This window comes from Pyxicephalus adspersus, chromosome 4 (genome assembly GCF_032062135.1).
Source record: "Pyxicephalus adspersus chromosome 4, UCB_Pads_2.0, whole genome shotgun sequence".
NCBI classification, from domain to species: domain Eukaryota; kingdom Metazoa; phylum Chordata; class Amphibia; order Anura; family Pyxicephalidae; genus Pyxicephalus; species Pyxicephalus adspersus.
The window spans coordinates 40,594,335-40,611,945 of NC_092861.1; the positions used below are offsets into that span (position 1 = coordinate 40,594,335).

The following is a 17,611-nucleotide window of genomic DNA, read 5'->3' on the forward strand; positions in this document are numbered from 1 at the left end:
TTGATTTATTATATAAAAGTACACCCTGCCTTCTTACAGACTTGTGTTCCTAAACCCTAAATCAGTTTTCAGTAATTTTGGCATCCTTTTTTTTACCATATACAGTTTTATTCATTGTTTTTTGGGAATCTATAGCAAAATGTTCTGCCTAGAGATCCTGCCAGTAATAACACTTTAGGATCTATTATACACAACAGATCCACTGTCAATGTTGTACTTAGTCAACTGCTGTAATCAATTTTATCACTCGTTATCAGACCCAAAACAAGCACACATGTGTACAACATTCGGTTCATGATGATTGCTCAGGGTGGGGTATAACACAGGAACATGGTCTTATGGTCCAACAGATGAAACATTCTAATTTGCTTGATTATTTGCAAAAACAACTTCACTGCATGTAGAATCAAGGCCTTTATTTTCCTTTTTAAAATGCTTATTGCATAGATGTCCTACTTATCCAATAATTACAATACTCTGTATAAGTTACTGAACAAGTTTGCAGATCGGGAGTTCTCACTTCATACTGAATTTTTAATCTTTAACATTTCTTCCGGTATTTAAAAATACAGCAGACAGAAACAGCCAGGAAAGTATTACAATTAGAAGGTATTCATACAGTAAATTTTCTTTAAAAAGCAGGTAGATATGAAACTTAGCAAACTAATCTCCTAAAACAGAAATATTTGTGCCCATTCTGCAGGTCTGTCATTTTCATTTATTGATAAACATAGAAACGAGTGCAGCACTATGTAGAGAAAATTCCCATATCAACACATTTACAATATTTCATATTACTATTGCTAGAAATGATTACAGGGACAACAAACATCCTGTAGTAAGATGAATGTGCAAGGTACTTCCCGGCCAAAGTGAGACCAAACTGCAGTAACTGCTCTGCTAGTTCTAAAGCTTATGGGACACGCAAGAATACATAGCCATTACTGTAACATAAAGGCCGAGATTAATGGTCATGTCCATTCCCAAATTGATGGATTTGCAATCTTTATAGCATTTTATAATGCATTCATTCCTTGTGCAAGCTATAAATGTCTAAAACATGTCACGGCTTTTAACTCTGTTATTTATCACAAAGCTGCCGGTGACTAGCATCCAGGAAAGCCAAAATACAGATATCATCTCCCTACCCAGCAAAAGGCTTGCAGTTCTCTAATTTGACATGCAATGCCAGCTAGATACAAGTGATAATGTAAGGGCAATAAAACCGATTACAGCTAAGCAACAGAGGGCTGATTAAGTGAATAATAATTTTAAATACAACTGCTCTGAGCTGGGACCTAGCGTCGTTTATGTTGATCCTTGATAGCTTCAAATCTGGAGTATATCTGCCCACAGACTTCAAATTGCAATAAAATATAAGTTTACCACCTAGATCAGGGCTGTGCAACTTCAGTTTTCCAGGGCCACAAATAGGCCAGGATTTTCCTGTAAGGAGTAATTTTCTGTCTCTTTTTAACCACATCTTAGTAAATTCACAGCTGTGTATTAGAGAAATACTAGAAATGTGTGTGGATTCTGGCCCTCAAAATTGGAGTTGGACAGCCCTACATTTATCTGTCTGAAAGTCTTTTCATAAATGTGTGGTTGGATTGGCCAAGGGTTCACATTCAAAACTATAAAACAATAGAACAAAAGAAACTTTCCAATGTATAGTTTTCCATACTATACATTCTATGTATAGTTTTCCTGCCCCATAAAGGATTAATTAGACAATATGTGGAGAATATGAGTGCTTACAGATATAAAATATCTAAGGCATTTAGATTCAGCCAGATTGGCAGTCAATTGTCATATCTGTGGGCTCCACAATGGCTTATACCCTTATGAAGCCTTCTAGTTATTTCTAAGTGTTCAGGGGCAGGTCAAATGTTACAATGCAATTTTATTCTAAAGTAGACCTGTACACAAAAAGTGAAGGTTTGTGGTCATGTTTGTAATATCTTGAAAGATTTACCTACGGTCTTGAATTTCTCCTAAAAAAAGCAGTGTACTTTCTATGTCTAGATACATCTGTTTTGCAGCCTCATAGCAGTATGTATACTGTGTTAGATTATCTAAACCACCTCTCAGTGCATGAGCCTGATTTATTAAAGCTCTCCAAAACTGGGGACACTAGATTATCATGGGAGATCCAGCACATGGATTCTGCAATTTTGTAGGTGGAAGGGGCAGAACATAGTTTTTTTCTCTTGATGTAGTGAGTGTAGAGTATTGTTAGGTAAGCTCCCAGCATCTCAAAATGTTGTACTACCCTGTTAGTGATCTCCTTTATAACATCCATGGAGAGAATAGTAAAGCTACGTACACACATCAAATTTTTCTCGCCCAATAATCGGCTCAGGGCCTATATCGGGCAAGAATCTGGCGTGTGTACAGCCTGTGTCGTTCATCGTCCTGGCGGATCCACGGACGATGAACGACTAGCGATCCTAATGCAAGGGAAGGGGGGGAGCGCGCAGCAGGGTGCCACTCGGTCGTTCTCCCCCATCCCCTCTCCATAGAGCAGAATAGTGCTGTATGTACAGTACTCGTTCGTGCATCGTGCAGTTCTTATCGTTGGAAAGGATCGTTAAAGATCCTTTCCAACTACAAGAATTGCACATGTGTACGCGGCTTTACAGATGAAAAGAAGGAAAGGGTTTTGAAGTGGCAAGTAAGTTGCATTCTAACACATACAATTAAATAAGGACTACAAAATAGAACTTTTTCATGGACTTAAAAAAAAACATATGATATTAACTCAAAGAGTATTTCTGGCTTTGTAGCCCTTTTTAATAATTTGTCTTAAATGCATCTGACTTGCCGCCTGAAAACCACTCTTTCTTTTCACTCTGTTGAAAGTTGTTACTTTTTACTGTATTAGGAGCATGGCACAAGCAAGAACTATTGGAGCACTATACTATCTATAAAATAAATGGGGAGAACATTGGTCCCTTACCTCTTTTGTCTACAAGTGGGAAATAAAAACATTAATTCCTATACAAAGGCCCAGTACTATGCATAGTTAGCTTCTTCATTAGAATGAGCACCGCATTTTTCTGGAAGTGAAGACAACATGATGAACTGGCTGGAGTGGTGGATTTGCACACATTCATTTGAATGGGCCGTCAGCCCACCACAACAGAGCTAAAATCAGACTTCTGCAATTTTCTACAACACAATTGTACCAGGCATTGCAAGCAATGTGATTCCATTAATGAGTTTGTTATACCATACATGCCTTTTCATGCAGTCCAGCAACATAATGAATTCTTCTTTATAGTCTTTTTAACTTTTCTTTTTCCCCACACCGCCATCCTCTTCTTTTCTAGGCCACAGTGCTCAGCATCCCACAGAGGATAGTTATACAGCTGGGGTCCTTCCTAGCCTCTAAGGCTACGTACACACATCATATGATTCTAGTCCAATAATGGCCTCAGGATTGGTATCGGGCGAGAATCTGGTTTGTGCACAGCGCTTGTCGTCCATCGTTCCGACGACCGTACTGGCGGATCCTCTGATGACGAATGAGGAACCATCATATTGAAAGTGAAGGGGAGAACGCGCAGTGGGATGCAGACCTGTCGTTCTCCACCCTCCCTTCTCTATAGAGCAGAAAGCCTCTGTATATACAGCACTCGTTCATGCATTGTCAAGGAAAAGGATCAAGAAAGATGACATTTACTGCACGTGTGTATCCAGCCTTACAACCATTAGCCAATGGTAGAGCTCCCCACTGTGTACCCTACTAACTATTGAGTCTTGTTGTTAAGATACACACTGGGGAATGTTCCTATTAGCTGATAATTAGCTTTAAGGTTGATGTTTTCCTTGAAAAATTCATTTTTTGTTTTTTGCCTATGAGGTTGATGCTTACATGTCAGAAACAGTATGAAAGCAAATAGAGTTTATTTCATATTTGGATTTCTTATTTTTAAATCCAAAATTGTAGGTTAAAAAATAATGAATCCTATTTTCTGTATGTTTAAAATAGTAAGCCATGTAAAAAAAATTGGTACACACATCTAAAGCAGACCACTCTGTTTACAAAAATGTGAAAAAATGTATAGGTAGTCTTAAAATGTATAATAATGCAGTATATATACACTGTGTGTATATATATATATATATATATATATATATATATACACACACACACACAATATACATTCACACACACATTTTTCGAACATCTAAAACATACATATGTCATACATGTATTACAAGTCTAATACATTTACATATGGCTTCTCAGATAAACTTTGTGTACACATTACTTTAACCTCGCTTGGAACATTTTTGAAATTCTATTATTTCTTTCACACATGCAGTAGATCTGTTTCCTGGTGAATTGTGCACAGGGGAATGGCTATAGTGACATGGGAACTTGCCCTTCACATACTGATAAAACTCCCAAGGACATTATTCGTACTTAGTCTTAAGGATTCTAGATCAGATGCTGCAAGTGCTGATGAAGAGTTACATTTGGCCATTATTACTACAATAAACTTACAGAGGAGCAGTCAGTTATAAAAATGTGGTGTACATAATCATCACTGCACTGTACATTGCAGATTCGTATGTTGTTTCTTTGAAAGAGTTGGGTTTTTACTTCACTGAAAGAAGGAGTTATACTGTTATGCAGTTTTGTTGGGGTAACACTTGAGGTTTTCAGCTTCATGGAAAACATTGAAGTTCAGCAAACATTACAGAGTGCATGGTTTTCAACCACCCTTTCCTTCTCAGAGGGGTAACAGGAAACCATGAGGCTTTGCTGCAGAGAATTTTTTAAGGTTTTTACTTGCTGCTTTTTAACTGACATTTATCATATCACAATGCTACTATAATAAAATAGCAGGTATGTTAAGAAGACTGATTGTCAATTAATTTCAGATAATTAGAACACTGTGTGCCCCAAATCTCAGAGTACTCTGGAATTCAAATTGTGACCAGCTTTGTGTCAGCCATGTCCTATCACCCCTTAAGGCTCCTCTACCTTACCACTGTAATAATGAATTATATTTATGCACCTTTTAAAGCAGGTTGGAAGAGCTGATTGCACAATAGTAACTCATAACCTTGCTAGTCATTGATTGTTACATCTTGTGCACACACAGAGTTAGGTAAGCAAGGGCAAACACTAACTTGTACCTGGGTCTGTAAGCATGTATATATAATGATATGCACATATACGGTGTAATAGCTCATTGCACACCTAACCACTCATTTTACATACATTGGTCTAAACTGCACACAAAACCCAACTTCCTGTGAAAAAGCCAGTCATACACCTCCTTCAAAACCATAAACACCAGTTTATGCAACCAGTGCTGGTGAGAACCTTGCAAAGAAAAATATGCAACTTGGCACTTGCTATGTTATATTATACTGCAGTTTTCTGGCATATTTCCAGACATAAGCCAACACAGAATGAACAAGCTACCTGCTGGTATAGCAAAGCGATGTGATAGCAAAGCACCATAATCCAGCAAACAATTTATTGGGTTGGACTGTGTGTGTATACCATTCTTCCCTTTATACACCTGTACTATCATATTATCATATAATGGCATTGCTGGCAGAGTGGGAGCCCTATATGGAGTGCAAAACCCTTCTTAGTAGGCAAAGAAAATCGGCTCTAATCAGAAAGACACGGGGCCTGATTTTTTAAAGATCTCCAAGGCTGAAGAGGATACAATTTCATCTCTGAAACTGGGTGATCCAAGAAACCTGGAATGGATTTCTTCAAAGTAATTTGCTATTTGCTAGCAAATGTTTTGAATCCTGGACCAGATCTAGTCCAGGATTGCTGGATCACCCAGCTTTACTGATAAAAGTGTATCCTATCCAGCCCTAAAGAGCTTTGATAAATCAGGCCCATTAGGTCTACATGGCTATAAATGTTCAATTATTTCCCCATTGTTATCCACCATTATAGGTGTCCTTCAACAGAGAAAAGCCTGGAAATATATTCACATGTATGTGTTTGTAAGTAGATGGTAGTGGTGGTAAGTGTGGCGACCTAAAAGTGCTGAAGGAACACCATAGACTTTACCGACAGCTATGGTGAATACAATACATAATGATGCCATTCTGCTGAAGTCTTCCAAGGATGGCAAGCACGGAAATCCAGGGTGACTATAGTGGTGTGAAACTGAGCATGTTTTTAATTTCAGTGTCAATGCAATGGAGCACCTAAAAATATCAACCAATCACAATGCTGAAACTGGATGTGCTACCTTGTGTGCCAGGCTGATAAGAATACCCTATTTCCCTTTCACTCCAAACTGAGTTATATATTATAAGAAACACCAACACTGGCTCTACAGTGAATGTGGAAGTGCTTCTTCCTGCAGAGAAATATTACAACATACATTTCATGGACCATCTGCAATGTTATTTCCTATAATTTATACAAAGTGATCATTAACAGAATTAGTGCCACCAGTCTTGTCCTGGCACAGATCTCCATGGGTCATACTGGCACTATAACAAATGCTAGGCTTCTCAAAGCTGGGAAGCTGGGCACAGTATGTTTATATTCAAAATACAAAACAGAATTTTCATTTTTATAAATAACTAATGAAATGAAGCAAACATGATGATAGCAATAGATGAGAACTTCTGCTAAAGAATTATATCTTAAAAGATCTGCTCACTGTTTACAACAGGGCAAACTTCCAAGGACAAACATTTCCAGGGATACATGACTGTGACTGCTAATCAGAGCTGGAAGGTGATGTGTGAGCCCCCCTGCCATCATCACTAGCCCCCACAGTGTCTGCAACAGTGCTCATCAGTACCCCACCTATGTCTGCCTTAACATTCATTAGTACCCCCACTTTTTCTGCCATAGCCTTTATTACTAACCCCACAGTGTCTACCATAACCCTCCTCACACCCCCACCTTTCTTTGTAATAGCCCCCATTAGTACCCCCAATTATGTCTGCAATAGCCCTCATCAGTACCCCCAATTATGTCTGCCATAGCCCTCATCAGTACCCCAAGCCTTGATCATTAACCCCCTACACAATGTCTGCAGTAGTCCTCATCAGTACCCCACTTCTGTCTGCCATAGTTTATATCAGTACCCCAAGCCTTGATCATTAACCCCCTACACAATGTCTGCAGTAGTCCTCATCAATCTTTCTGCACCATAGTTTATATTAGTACCCCACTTCTGTCTGCCATAGTTTATATCAGTACCCCAAGCCTTGATCATTACCCCCCTACACAATGTCTGCAGTAGTCCTCATCAATCTTTCTGCACCATAGTGTATATTAGTACCCCACTTCTGTCTGCCATAGCCTTCATCTTACCCCCACTTCTCTTTGCAATATCCCCCATCAGTCCCCCCACACAGACTCTACAATAGTCCTCAGTCTGTGTAACCCCCTTCTATCAGTGTAGCTGGAGCAGCACTCACCCTGCGCGGGTCGGGTCGGACCGCTATGGATGCGCTCTGTCGGATCTCCGCTGCTACTCCCGGCTTTAGCAGACTTTTGGTGAATCTCCGGGTCGTTTCCATGACCGGGGAGGGGAGCAGAGGGCAGAGAGGTGGGCAGGGGGTGGTGGTCTGGGTAGAATCCCGGGGCAGAATAGGGGTGCAGTGTCCCGGCTGTCACTCTGCATGCACAGCAATGTAATGACAGCACCGGCAGCCAGCAGATATGAGAGAAGGAAGCGGAACTCACATTGTTACTCTGTATGTCAGCTTGGTAGAAAGTTCTCCAGAACAGAAAGTATGACCAGTGAGACCTGCATGCTGATTGCTGGAGGGGAGAATTCCCCGGGGATTCCTCTGTGACTGCACACAACTTTCCCATCCTCTGGGGAATGCTGGAAACTTACCAGCACAGCTTTATTCTGCTTTCTGAACATGGTTCTGCTAATACAAAGCTGTTCTCCTTTATTGCCAGCTCTGCCAAGGAGGTCTTCATACCCCTCTGATCCCATTTCTGTATTTGTGCTGGCTTATACCATGCACACACTCAGTTACCAATGTTTCCTGTAACTATATCCAATGCCAACACAATGCACTCAACACATCTTACCCCTTCATGAGCTAACTCTGATTATAGGACTTATTAGGTTCTCTCACCCTATTAGACTGGAAATCATTTTCCAAAGCTATAATCAATAGCAGCTCATACTACCTCCATTCATACGGTCATTATTTTCCCCTTATGAAATTATAGATGTGTGTCATAAAGGATATAGTGCATGGTCTTGTAATATACTATAATGTAATTCAATATTTGGTTTATTGTATATTCTGTTTAGTGTGCTAGAGCTTTATCCAATGGAAGCTAAAGAGGATCATTGGCTATAAATAATATTACTCGTTTCCTTGAATTACCTGGTCTGTATATGTAGACTAACAAAAGGTTCATTGTTATGTTCTTTTGTCACTCTGACTACCTAAGGCTAAGTATACACAGACGTTTTCCTCAGCGTTAAACCTGAGGCTTTAAAAGCCCATGTTTGAAATTCCTATCCATTCCAATGGGCTAATCGACACCAGGGGGGTTTCTTGAAAAGCGCTATAGTGAACGTATTTTATTAGTATTTTATAAGATGTGTGTGTTTTGTGTAACTTTTTTAAACTTTTTCCTTACACCTTATCTCACAATGAAAGGAATAGAAATGCCTCCTGACAGTGTAAGATCCCCGGGCACTAGAGAGCAAATAAGAACAAGTCTCCCCATTTACCTCTAGTGCTCCATGATTGACTGAGGAAAGGGGAACCCTGATGACGCTTAAACCTTTCCTTAGCTAATCACAGAGCAGAGCAATCAGCGGAGCTCTGCTATGCTGACAGCTTAGCTTTCTTGATTGCACCCGCAGCCCCAACAGAACTGGCATGTGTTTTGGATGCAGAACTCATGCTACAGCTCCACTAGGGCTGCGGAAGCAATCAAGAAAGCAAAGCTATCAGCAGAGCAGAGCTCCGCTCCTTGATTGGCTGAAGAAACGCTTGAGCTGTCATCAGGGTTTCCCTTTTCTCAGCCAATCAGCACTAGACTTGAATGGGTAGACTTGTCCCCATTCACCTCTAGTGCTGAATGGCTGGGGAAAGAGAAAGCCTGATGACGGCTCAAGCATTATCAGGGTTTACCTTTCCTTAGCCAACCATGGAGCACTAGAGGTGAATGGGGAGACTTGTCCTCATTTGCCCTCTAGTGCCCGGGGATCCCACACTGTCAGGAGTCCCACGGCTGTGCTCATATTATGAATGCAACTGTGGGAATCTTCCTTTTGTTGTGGGATAACCTATAAAAAAATGTTTAAAAGTTACACAAAACACACACAGAAATTTTCCCCAGCGTTTAACCTGAGGCTTTAAAAGGCTTTTCAATGGGGGCAGTTTTCTGCGTTTTCCCGCGTTTTTAAGTGCTTAAAACAAAAACGTGGGAAAACGCATAGGGTGTTTTCCAGCAGTTTAAGGACCAGCTTTAAAATGCTTGTAAAAGTGTATTAAAATGCATATAAACATGGTAGGAATGTTTACATGCATTTTGAAAACTGTCCGTGTAGACCCGGCCTCACAGCATATGCTTAGTGCCTTCAACTCTTGGCACATGCGCAGTATGCTCGCACAAGGACACTAATTCCCTGCCTTTATTAGGCGGGCTGTAGTTCACTTGCTATTCACTTGCTAGCACATCCAGTGCTGACACTCTGATCCTCCTAAGTGTCACTTCTAACCTATGCATTGCTATTTTGAACAAAGGTAAGCTTTTATTCATCATGATTTATTCCTTCCTATCCTCTAGTGCAGGGGTCCCCAACCGGTCTGACTGGCGGGCCGCAGCTCTGGCTTGTGCACCTCTCAGCAGGGTCAGCGGAAGGACCCTGCTTGGGGGGGTGCACTGGCCAGAGCCACGGACCATGTGCCCCATATGCATGGCAGGCTCAGACCTGCGATGGGAGAGTGGACGGGTTCTGGCATCATGACGTCACTCTGGGGGAAGTTTCTTCCACTTTGAGTGACACACCGCACCCTGAGCATGCATAGTCCAAATAACTAAATATAACTAGTGATTATACACTATGGGAGTTTATTACCACTCGTACTTTGTCAAACATACCACATGGAAGATTGGGCATATATGCCTTCTTGATATATGTAACCTGCTTAAGCAATTGAATATTTAATATAATATGTAATATAACCTGAGTTTAAGGGTTTATATATTACCTTTATTAATTTTGAATAGCATTTTCATCCTCTTGTTTTATATCAACTAATTATTAAGTATAATCCTCTAACTATAGTCACCAAGACTTCCTAGAAGAGGAAATAATGATCATCTGTCTCCAGTCCCCTCATGGTAGATTTCCATGGACTTTCTTTGATTTCCTACTTATTTTCCTAAAATAATCTCAAATTGCATACCCTAAACAACAACTTTACAATATTCTCAATTACTCCATATTACCTATTTTAATTATGGTAAGATCCTACTTTCCACCTTTACATCTATACCTATCCCTTCCAGGCAGGTTTAACCATTGTCTAAACTCCTTTCATTTTATAATATATATTTCTCAGATTTTGATTAAGCCTCAGTTTTACTCCAGAACTACCCACCTGAACTCTAGTACATCACGATGGGAGGTAGTCATATGATTTACTCCTTCATCAATACCCTATTTTGAGTGTCAATCTTTTTAAATTCTAATGGTGATTTTGTTGCAGACCTGTGCAATTTGTATCATTTGGATGCTCGGTATTACAGATACAGGGTTCACAAATACACACAAAAGCACATCCAGGAGTTCATTCATTCCCAGCAAGTGCAGGGGAAGCTGGGGTTGTTGGGTTTTCTGACAACAAGGATACATGCCTATCTGATGGTTGACTGGAGGAGGGATTATTGCAGAAGAGACGCTGCCTGTTCCTTTCTGAAATAATGACCTGCCTGATAATACATTTTTAAAAGCAGAACTTTACAGACACAAAGTGGTAGCTGTCCTGGTCTATCACCCAATAAATTCTACTGCACAAAAGCTTACTTGCAATGTTGTATGAAATGTAGGAAACACAAAGCCAATTTTCACCATAATTTATGTGATTGTGTGTCAGTAAAATGCTTATGGAAACAGGTGTGCAGCTTCTTCACAAACTATTTCATTTCCTTCCTTTTTATTGGCTGAATAGATTTTACTTGGAAAAATATTCAATATGCATATAAGACCTGCCAAAGGAAGCAAGAAACAGACTGTCATCAATTGGTTGTAACCAAAACAAAGTCATACAGAACATCCATCTTTACATTTTTTTTCTTTCCAAAATATGTTCAAAGGTTGAAAAGAGACAATACCGGTCAAAGGAAACATAAATAACTTTTAAAAGTATGGAAACACTTTAGCTGAACTTTAGGTTCATAGAAAAGACACAAATGAATGCAACTTTGCATTCAAGAATATATTTTTAAAGAGGGCAGACAGATAAGCTCACCGATCTGCAACTTCTCATTCACTGTCAAGTTACTGAGTAGGGGACGGAAAAGAAGGGATTGAGAAGTGTAAATTTAAGACCATTGGGTTTGGACAGTGTCAGGTTTTTTTTTACTACTATTGGTTACAGATACCTTTATAAATGTGTTTTTTTTGTTTGGGATATATTACAATATATTTACAAAAGTAAATGTGCAGATTGAGGTTGGATAGGTTATTTCTGATATGATAATTACTGACCTACTTACCTGATATCCTCTGGAGGCTGTCTCCTGCTGTGCCACTCTCTGACTGTTGACCCTGGTGCCTAGTTTAAAGGAATTATTGGATACAAGACTGGCTGTCCCAGTGCTACCATAGAGTGATCCCTATGTGTCCTGATGAAGCCGACTAGATCAATGAAACGCGTTGTGTAACAAGATGGGACAAATCTGTCTCTCTCTCATGTTGAGATAAAACAGTTTTTAATTACTATTTTATTTTTGCCATGTTTCATAACATTTTATTTTAAAAATCTATTATAATTCATTATATATATATATATATATATATATATATATATATATATATATATATATAACATATATTATTTTATTATATAGGTTATAATATAATAAAATAACATTTATTTTATGCATGTAGTTTGTATCTGTTTGAATTCAGCTTTTAAAAAAAACATAAGAAACTCCTAGACAAAAACTAATTTGCTGCTTGAAACAAAGAATCAAACCAACTGATAACTAAAAAGTCAAATAGTCAAACCTCTTTCTGTGGATTGGAAATCCACTCAAACTGAAAGTATGTTGTAATTTTTGCTGATTCACTGCCAGAAATAAATATTAAACAACATTTACTTCAGTGCATAACCTTTGCCCTGGTTGTCTGATTCACAAGTACCAATATTTTGATGTAATAAATAACGCAGAATTATTTCTGTTAAAAAAACAGTGCTCACATCAACCATATTGTCAGTGTTTGTTGGTGCGGTTAGAGAGCTGACAATTTTATGTATTTCATTTTTTTTATAATAACATTGATATACCAATGGCTGTGCCAGCCCCTTCTGCCTTTTGTTTAACAATTTAAGCCTACCAGTCCTATAAATATACCCCATATATACGTCATAAGGATTTGCCACAAAGAATTTATGCATAAGTCGGCAAAACTGTTTGTTTAAACAAAGTTTACCAGGGCAGATTCACTCATCTCTATCCAGAATAAAAATATTTCTACATATTATTTCTAAGCATATTTGTAAGTATTACTAACAAATAATGAAAAATGTTGCGTTAATAAAATGCTACAGAAAAATGACAATGCACTGCAAATAAATGTACCATCAAATACCAAAAGTTATGGGTAAAATGTATACATTTCATGCCAGTTGACATTTGCTCATATCACCACGTTACCCACCTTCTAACCCAGATTCGTTTTTGAATATTCACGCATTTTAAAAATATGTTTGTTTTTTTGTCTTTTGCCAAATGACATTCACCTGGTGAATCTAACCTTAATCAGGATTCACCCAGATTGCCAAATTGAAAATATACTGTAAATACATACATGAATTTGCCAAACATTTGTTTTTTAATTGAGAAGTGCTTTCCTGTACTATTTATCCTTTTTATAACTCAGAAAATGTGCAGTGGCTTGCTAAATCTTCTTGAGGTTCATCCATTGATTCTCTTGTACACAATACAAAAGTTTCCTTGGAGAAAGTCTGCTGTAGTCTCCTAGCTCTTGGCTTAGATTGTGTTTTTAACATTGACTCAGCATTTTCATTTTTTTAAATGTTCCAAAATGGGTCATCCCCCACCCCACACCTTACAAAAATACCAATCCAGTACTTAAGCAAGAAGGGATGTGAATGTGTACCTCCCGCACTATGTAGTTACCAGCCCACATGCCATGTAGCATTGAATGAGTGCTTTGGGGGAAGGGGGGGGGGGCACTTTTGTCAAGAAAATCAGTTTTCTCTATTCCAGTTTTTTTACCTGTAATTTTGCATGAATCCATGCAATGTAAAGTATATCAAGTATATAAACTTTTTTCTTTATTTTTGGATAGATGAATGTTATATGAAACCCCTGCCATCTGTTTGTCTCCGGTAGACTCTTCACTTCCTGTCGTGTGGACCTCCCAGGAAAAGAGAGTGTAAAATCCTGAAACAGTTTGTCTCCTTTGGAAGATATTTCTTTTGTTTCTGTTCCGGTGACAGGGCAGAATTTAGCCCTCCTAGTGTTTGTTTTAGGGCTTATTCATGCTGACTGTAGGGTTGTGGTGCATTTATTGCTGCTTCACACCTGGAACCATTGCTAACCGGCGGCAGTCCCATAGGGAATAAAAAGGGGGCTGCAGTGAGTGGTACCAGTCCTGCTCACTGCTGCCAGCTGTAACATGTGCAGACACTGGTTGTTTTTGAACCAGCACTGTCATTTTAATGCTTGATCAAGGTGCCAGTTATGGGGAGCCATGTGAAATTGCATGATGAAGAGGCAGATGTGCTTAAGATTTTAGTTTGGTTGTTGGGGGGAGGGGGGTAAGCGTTCAGAGTTTCTTTTAGGGTTTAGGTTTCAGACAATAATATTTTCTTTATCAGCAATAAATTAAATTTTTAGACAAATTCTCACTAACCTCTTGCTGCAAGCACTGTTGAGCAAATCATCCTCAAATTTTACAAACAATTAAGTTGCACTAGTCAGGACTCTCTATTCTTTGGTTTGTGTTCATTTTTAAAGGTTAGAAGACTAGAAAGTATCTGCTCAGTGGTAGAACAGAAGGAATTCAGCCACTAAATTTTAAAGAGAACATTTTCACGTTGAATTACTTCACAATGTCTGCAGCTACAGAGGGCAGGAACAACTTGCCTTATAGCTGACGTACAACTCTAGGAATATGTAAATATTTGAATGACTATAGCCTGGCCACAGTTATGCATTAAGGCAGAACTAAACTTCAGCAGATCCCTCAATCCCTCTGGAGATTTTCTGTATTGGGTCCCATGCCATCCTGCTATCCGTCTTCATTCCTGCACCAGAAAGTGCCGGGCGCCAATATCTTCTTCCCTCTTTTTATGGCTTCTACCTACATCTCCTAAACTCGTACTACACAGGAAAAAGATTGGCATTTTTTTTTCCCTATTGAAGAAAAACTCCTTCTCCACATGCATGAGACCGGCATGCATAGAAGGAGCAAAGAGAAGCGTAGCACGAGTATCTCAAATGCTCCCATTTTGTCTTTATTGCCGCAGGAATAAGGACAGAAGGGGAGGGGCTTCACCTTTTTTTTTAAGTGTTTAAAAAACCTTAACCAAAAAAAGAAGGTAATTTTTACCTTACATAAAAGGGTTGTCTAGGTTAGGTCCACTTTAAGGCCTAGGGTTAAGTTAGGTGTCAGGGGTAAAAAAACAGTTTTTAAATAGTTTTAGGCTTAAAAACAAATACAAACTTATCAAGAAGTAATTCCGGCTTCACCTCTTTTGCTTTTCCTTGTTAACAACAGAACCTAAATACTTGATCTCTATGAAGCTATGATCCCTTTGGAAGATGTATTCGCCAAGGGTGTGTATATCTGGCACTTTCAAACCTTTTCCACTGTACTTGTAGTCTGTCATTAGATTTATCACAACTTTCATTCTTCTGGCAGACTTTTCAAATGAGGAGAAAGCAAGCCAAAGAAAGTGCAGGGCAGCTGGCCTAGATGATTGGCACAGGCAAGTAGCTAACTCTTTGTATAGCTTTGGATGCCTGAAAGTCATACAACTTTCTGAAGGACAAGAGGAGATGAAAGATCTATACTGAATCTGATGTTTGGACCTTTTGATTATCCATAGCAGGATTAATGCCCTCAGAAAATACTCGGCTCATGCTAAGAGCAAGGTACCTTACACGTAAATAAAATGCTAGCTTGGTGGATAGAAGCTCATTTCACATTCTCAGGTAAGGGCTGTGCAAACAGGATGAACACAAATAAAGTGAAACTCTGGATAGTCTTTTAAAAAACTATTTAGCAACTCCATCACCAATGCATGACCACTGCTCCAAAAATTGTACATGATGGTATTTAGAGTCAGGACATGTGTTAAATATTCCCATCTAATCTCTAGATCGCACAAGCACCTTTAGTTTTACTACAGCTTAGGGCTTTGCTATATTGCACCCCACTTTTTGCCCTATTTAATAAAAAGAAAGGATAAATCTTCAAAAGCAACACAGACGGCAATTAAATTGCAATATAGAAGATTAGGGTAAGGTTTTATTGCTGAACGTGTACCTGTTGTGGTTTTTTCTCCTGATCCAGTGACTGTGTTGCCAATATGACTATAAGACTATGATTATAAATATAGATCATGAGCAAAAGCTTCTAATTAAATCACATATGCAGTAAAATATGGACAAAAATATAAATAAGTGATGAAAAAGTCATTCTAAGTAAAAAGGTATTAAAATGAGAATAAAACTAACACATCCACCACATATAAGAACTGGTAAGTTGCCATGTATTATGTTTTGGGCTTTTTTCGATACTTTTGAAAACATCATTCCTATCCTTTCTGGGGTTTGTTTTGTATTTTTGTTGCATAATATCAGATATACATATATTATATTGTATACTTGTACTAAGTAAGCTATTACATAATGTTGATGTATTTAAACTAAAACATATTATTATATATTATAGAATATTATATTGCGTTGTACCAGTCTGTATATGTGATGGCTGTATTATTTCCCATTAGAGGCCTGGTAGGCTTCCAATTGCCCGGTAAGTCCTATCTGTGAGGGGTGCCCGATCTCATTGTTCCAGTTTTCAGTGGAAGCATAAATTTTGCACTTTTGTTTTACTTTGTTTTGTTGTTTGTTTTTTTTTTTTTTTTTGTAAATATTAGAAATAAACATCATACTGCTGTTTGGTAGTATTGAAGCCTGCAGTGTTTTCTGATGGACCAGTGGCTCATCCCAGGGGCCAAAAGTATCCTGCTATTATCATTCTCTTACATATCTAGATAGGAGGGTTTTCCCAAACTGGCTGCATTTTCTTGCAGACTGCATTAGTTAATGCCCAAATGCAATGCTGACTGTTCACCTTTAAATGAAATAAAGTGAATACCAATGAATGAAAGGTGTGGACCATGACAGAAGGTTGGTAAGGAGCTAGATGAAGCTAAATGTCTTCCAGCTGGGAAAAAATACATGCTTTATATGTCTTTCTGCAGTTTCTAATGCACTTTGTAAGAGTGTGCTGTAAAATTGCTGCAAGTAAGCCTGGAGTTCTGATTTAGAGATGCACATATATGGCTATTGTCTTTAAATTACACCGTATTGTTGCTCATTTATTTTAAGTATTTTATTTTGTGATATAACTACTTCCTGCAGACTTCCTGCGATAGATAAGACCATTAACAGGTATAGTTTTTGTGGTTTCATAATAAGGTTTATGTCCATACATGGAAACTGCTGTATCAAAAAAAATAGCATGTTATTAATATAATTTGTTGGATTATTTAAAGTGCAACAAACCCTTGTGTTTTTCTATTTATTGACTTCCTGTCGTTTCTACAAATTGACAACTTTCTTTTGTGAGTACATCTTTACACATCCAAACATTAAAATATTTTAGTTAGTAGAGTAAAAGTAAGGAATTGTTTACAAATATGAGAGTAATTCCAACACTCTTTATACAAATAGGAAAAGAAGATTGTTAGCACCCATAGCAGTGCAATAAACTACCTAATGTAGAACAGAAAAGTACAAAAAGTTTGTAGAAACACAGGAAGGGTGTAACCAAAATATTCATAAAAATAGCTTATCTTTGGTAAGTGTGATAATCTGTGTGTCTATTAAACATTCCTGTTCACCCTTTAGAATGCACTGCATCTTGCCTATGAATGTTCTGCATACACCATTTAGGAAACACCAATAAGGCACCACAATGCCTTGATTAAAAAAGAAATAAAAGTTTTTGTATGTTGGCATGGATTTAACCACTGTGGAAGCCACTAGTAAGAATCAGGCATTCTAGTAGTTTTTACCATGCTAGTGAATTGCTACACAGACTAGTGTTTTAGATTATATAACTGCACTATCATACGAGGGTTCATACAAAGTTCTATGCTTCTTCATTGGTGCTTCGTAAAAATATAC

The 17,611-nt window shown here is 38.3% G+C and overlaps 1 protein-coding gene across 1 annotated transcript in view; it reads right to left on the reverse strand.

Moving 5' to 3' along the window:
• Nucleotides 1-7,660, reverse strand: part of DOCK10 (dedicator of cytokinesis 10) — a 164,388-nt gene extending 156,728 nt beyond the window's left edge. The window contains exon 1 of the mRNA XM_072407928.1: nucleotides 7,429-7,660. Coding sequence (XP_072264029.1) covers nucleotides 7,429-7,530 — 102 coding nt within the window. The 5' untranslated portion in view covers nucleotides 7,531-7,660. The remainder of the gene's footprint in view (nucleotides 1-7,428) is intronic.
• Between the last annotated feature and the right edge of the window lie 9,951 nt (nucleotides 7,661-17,611).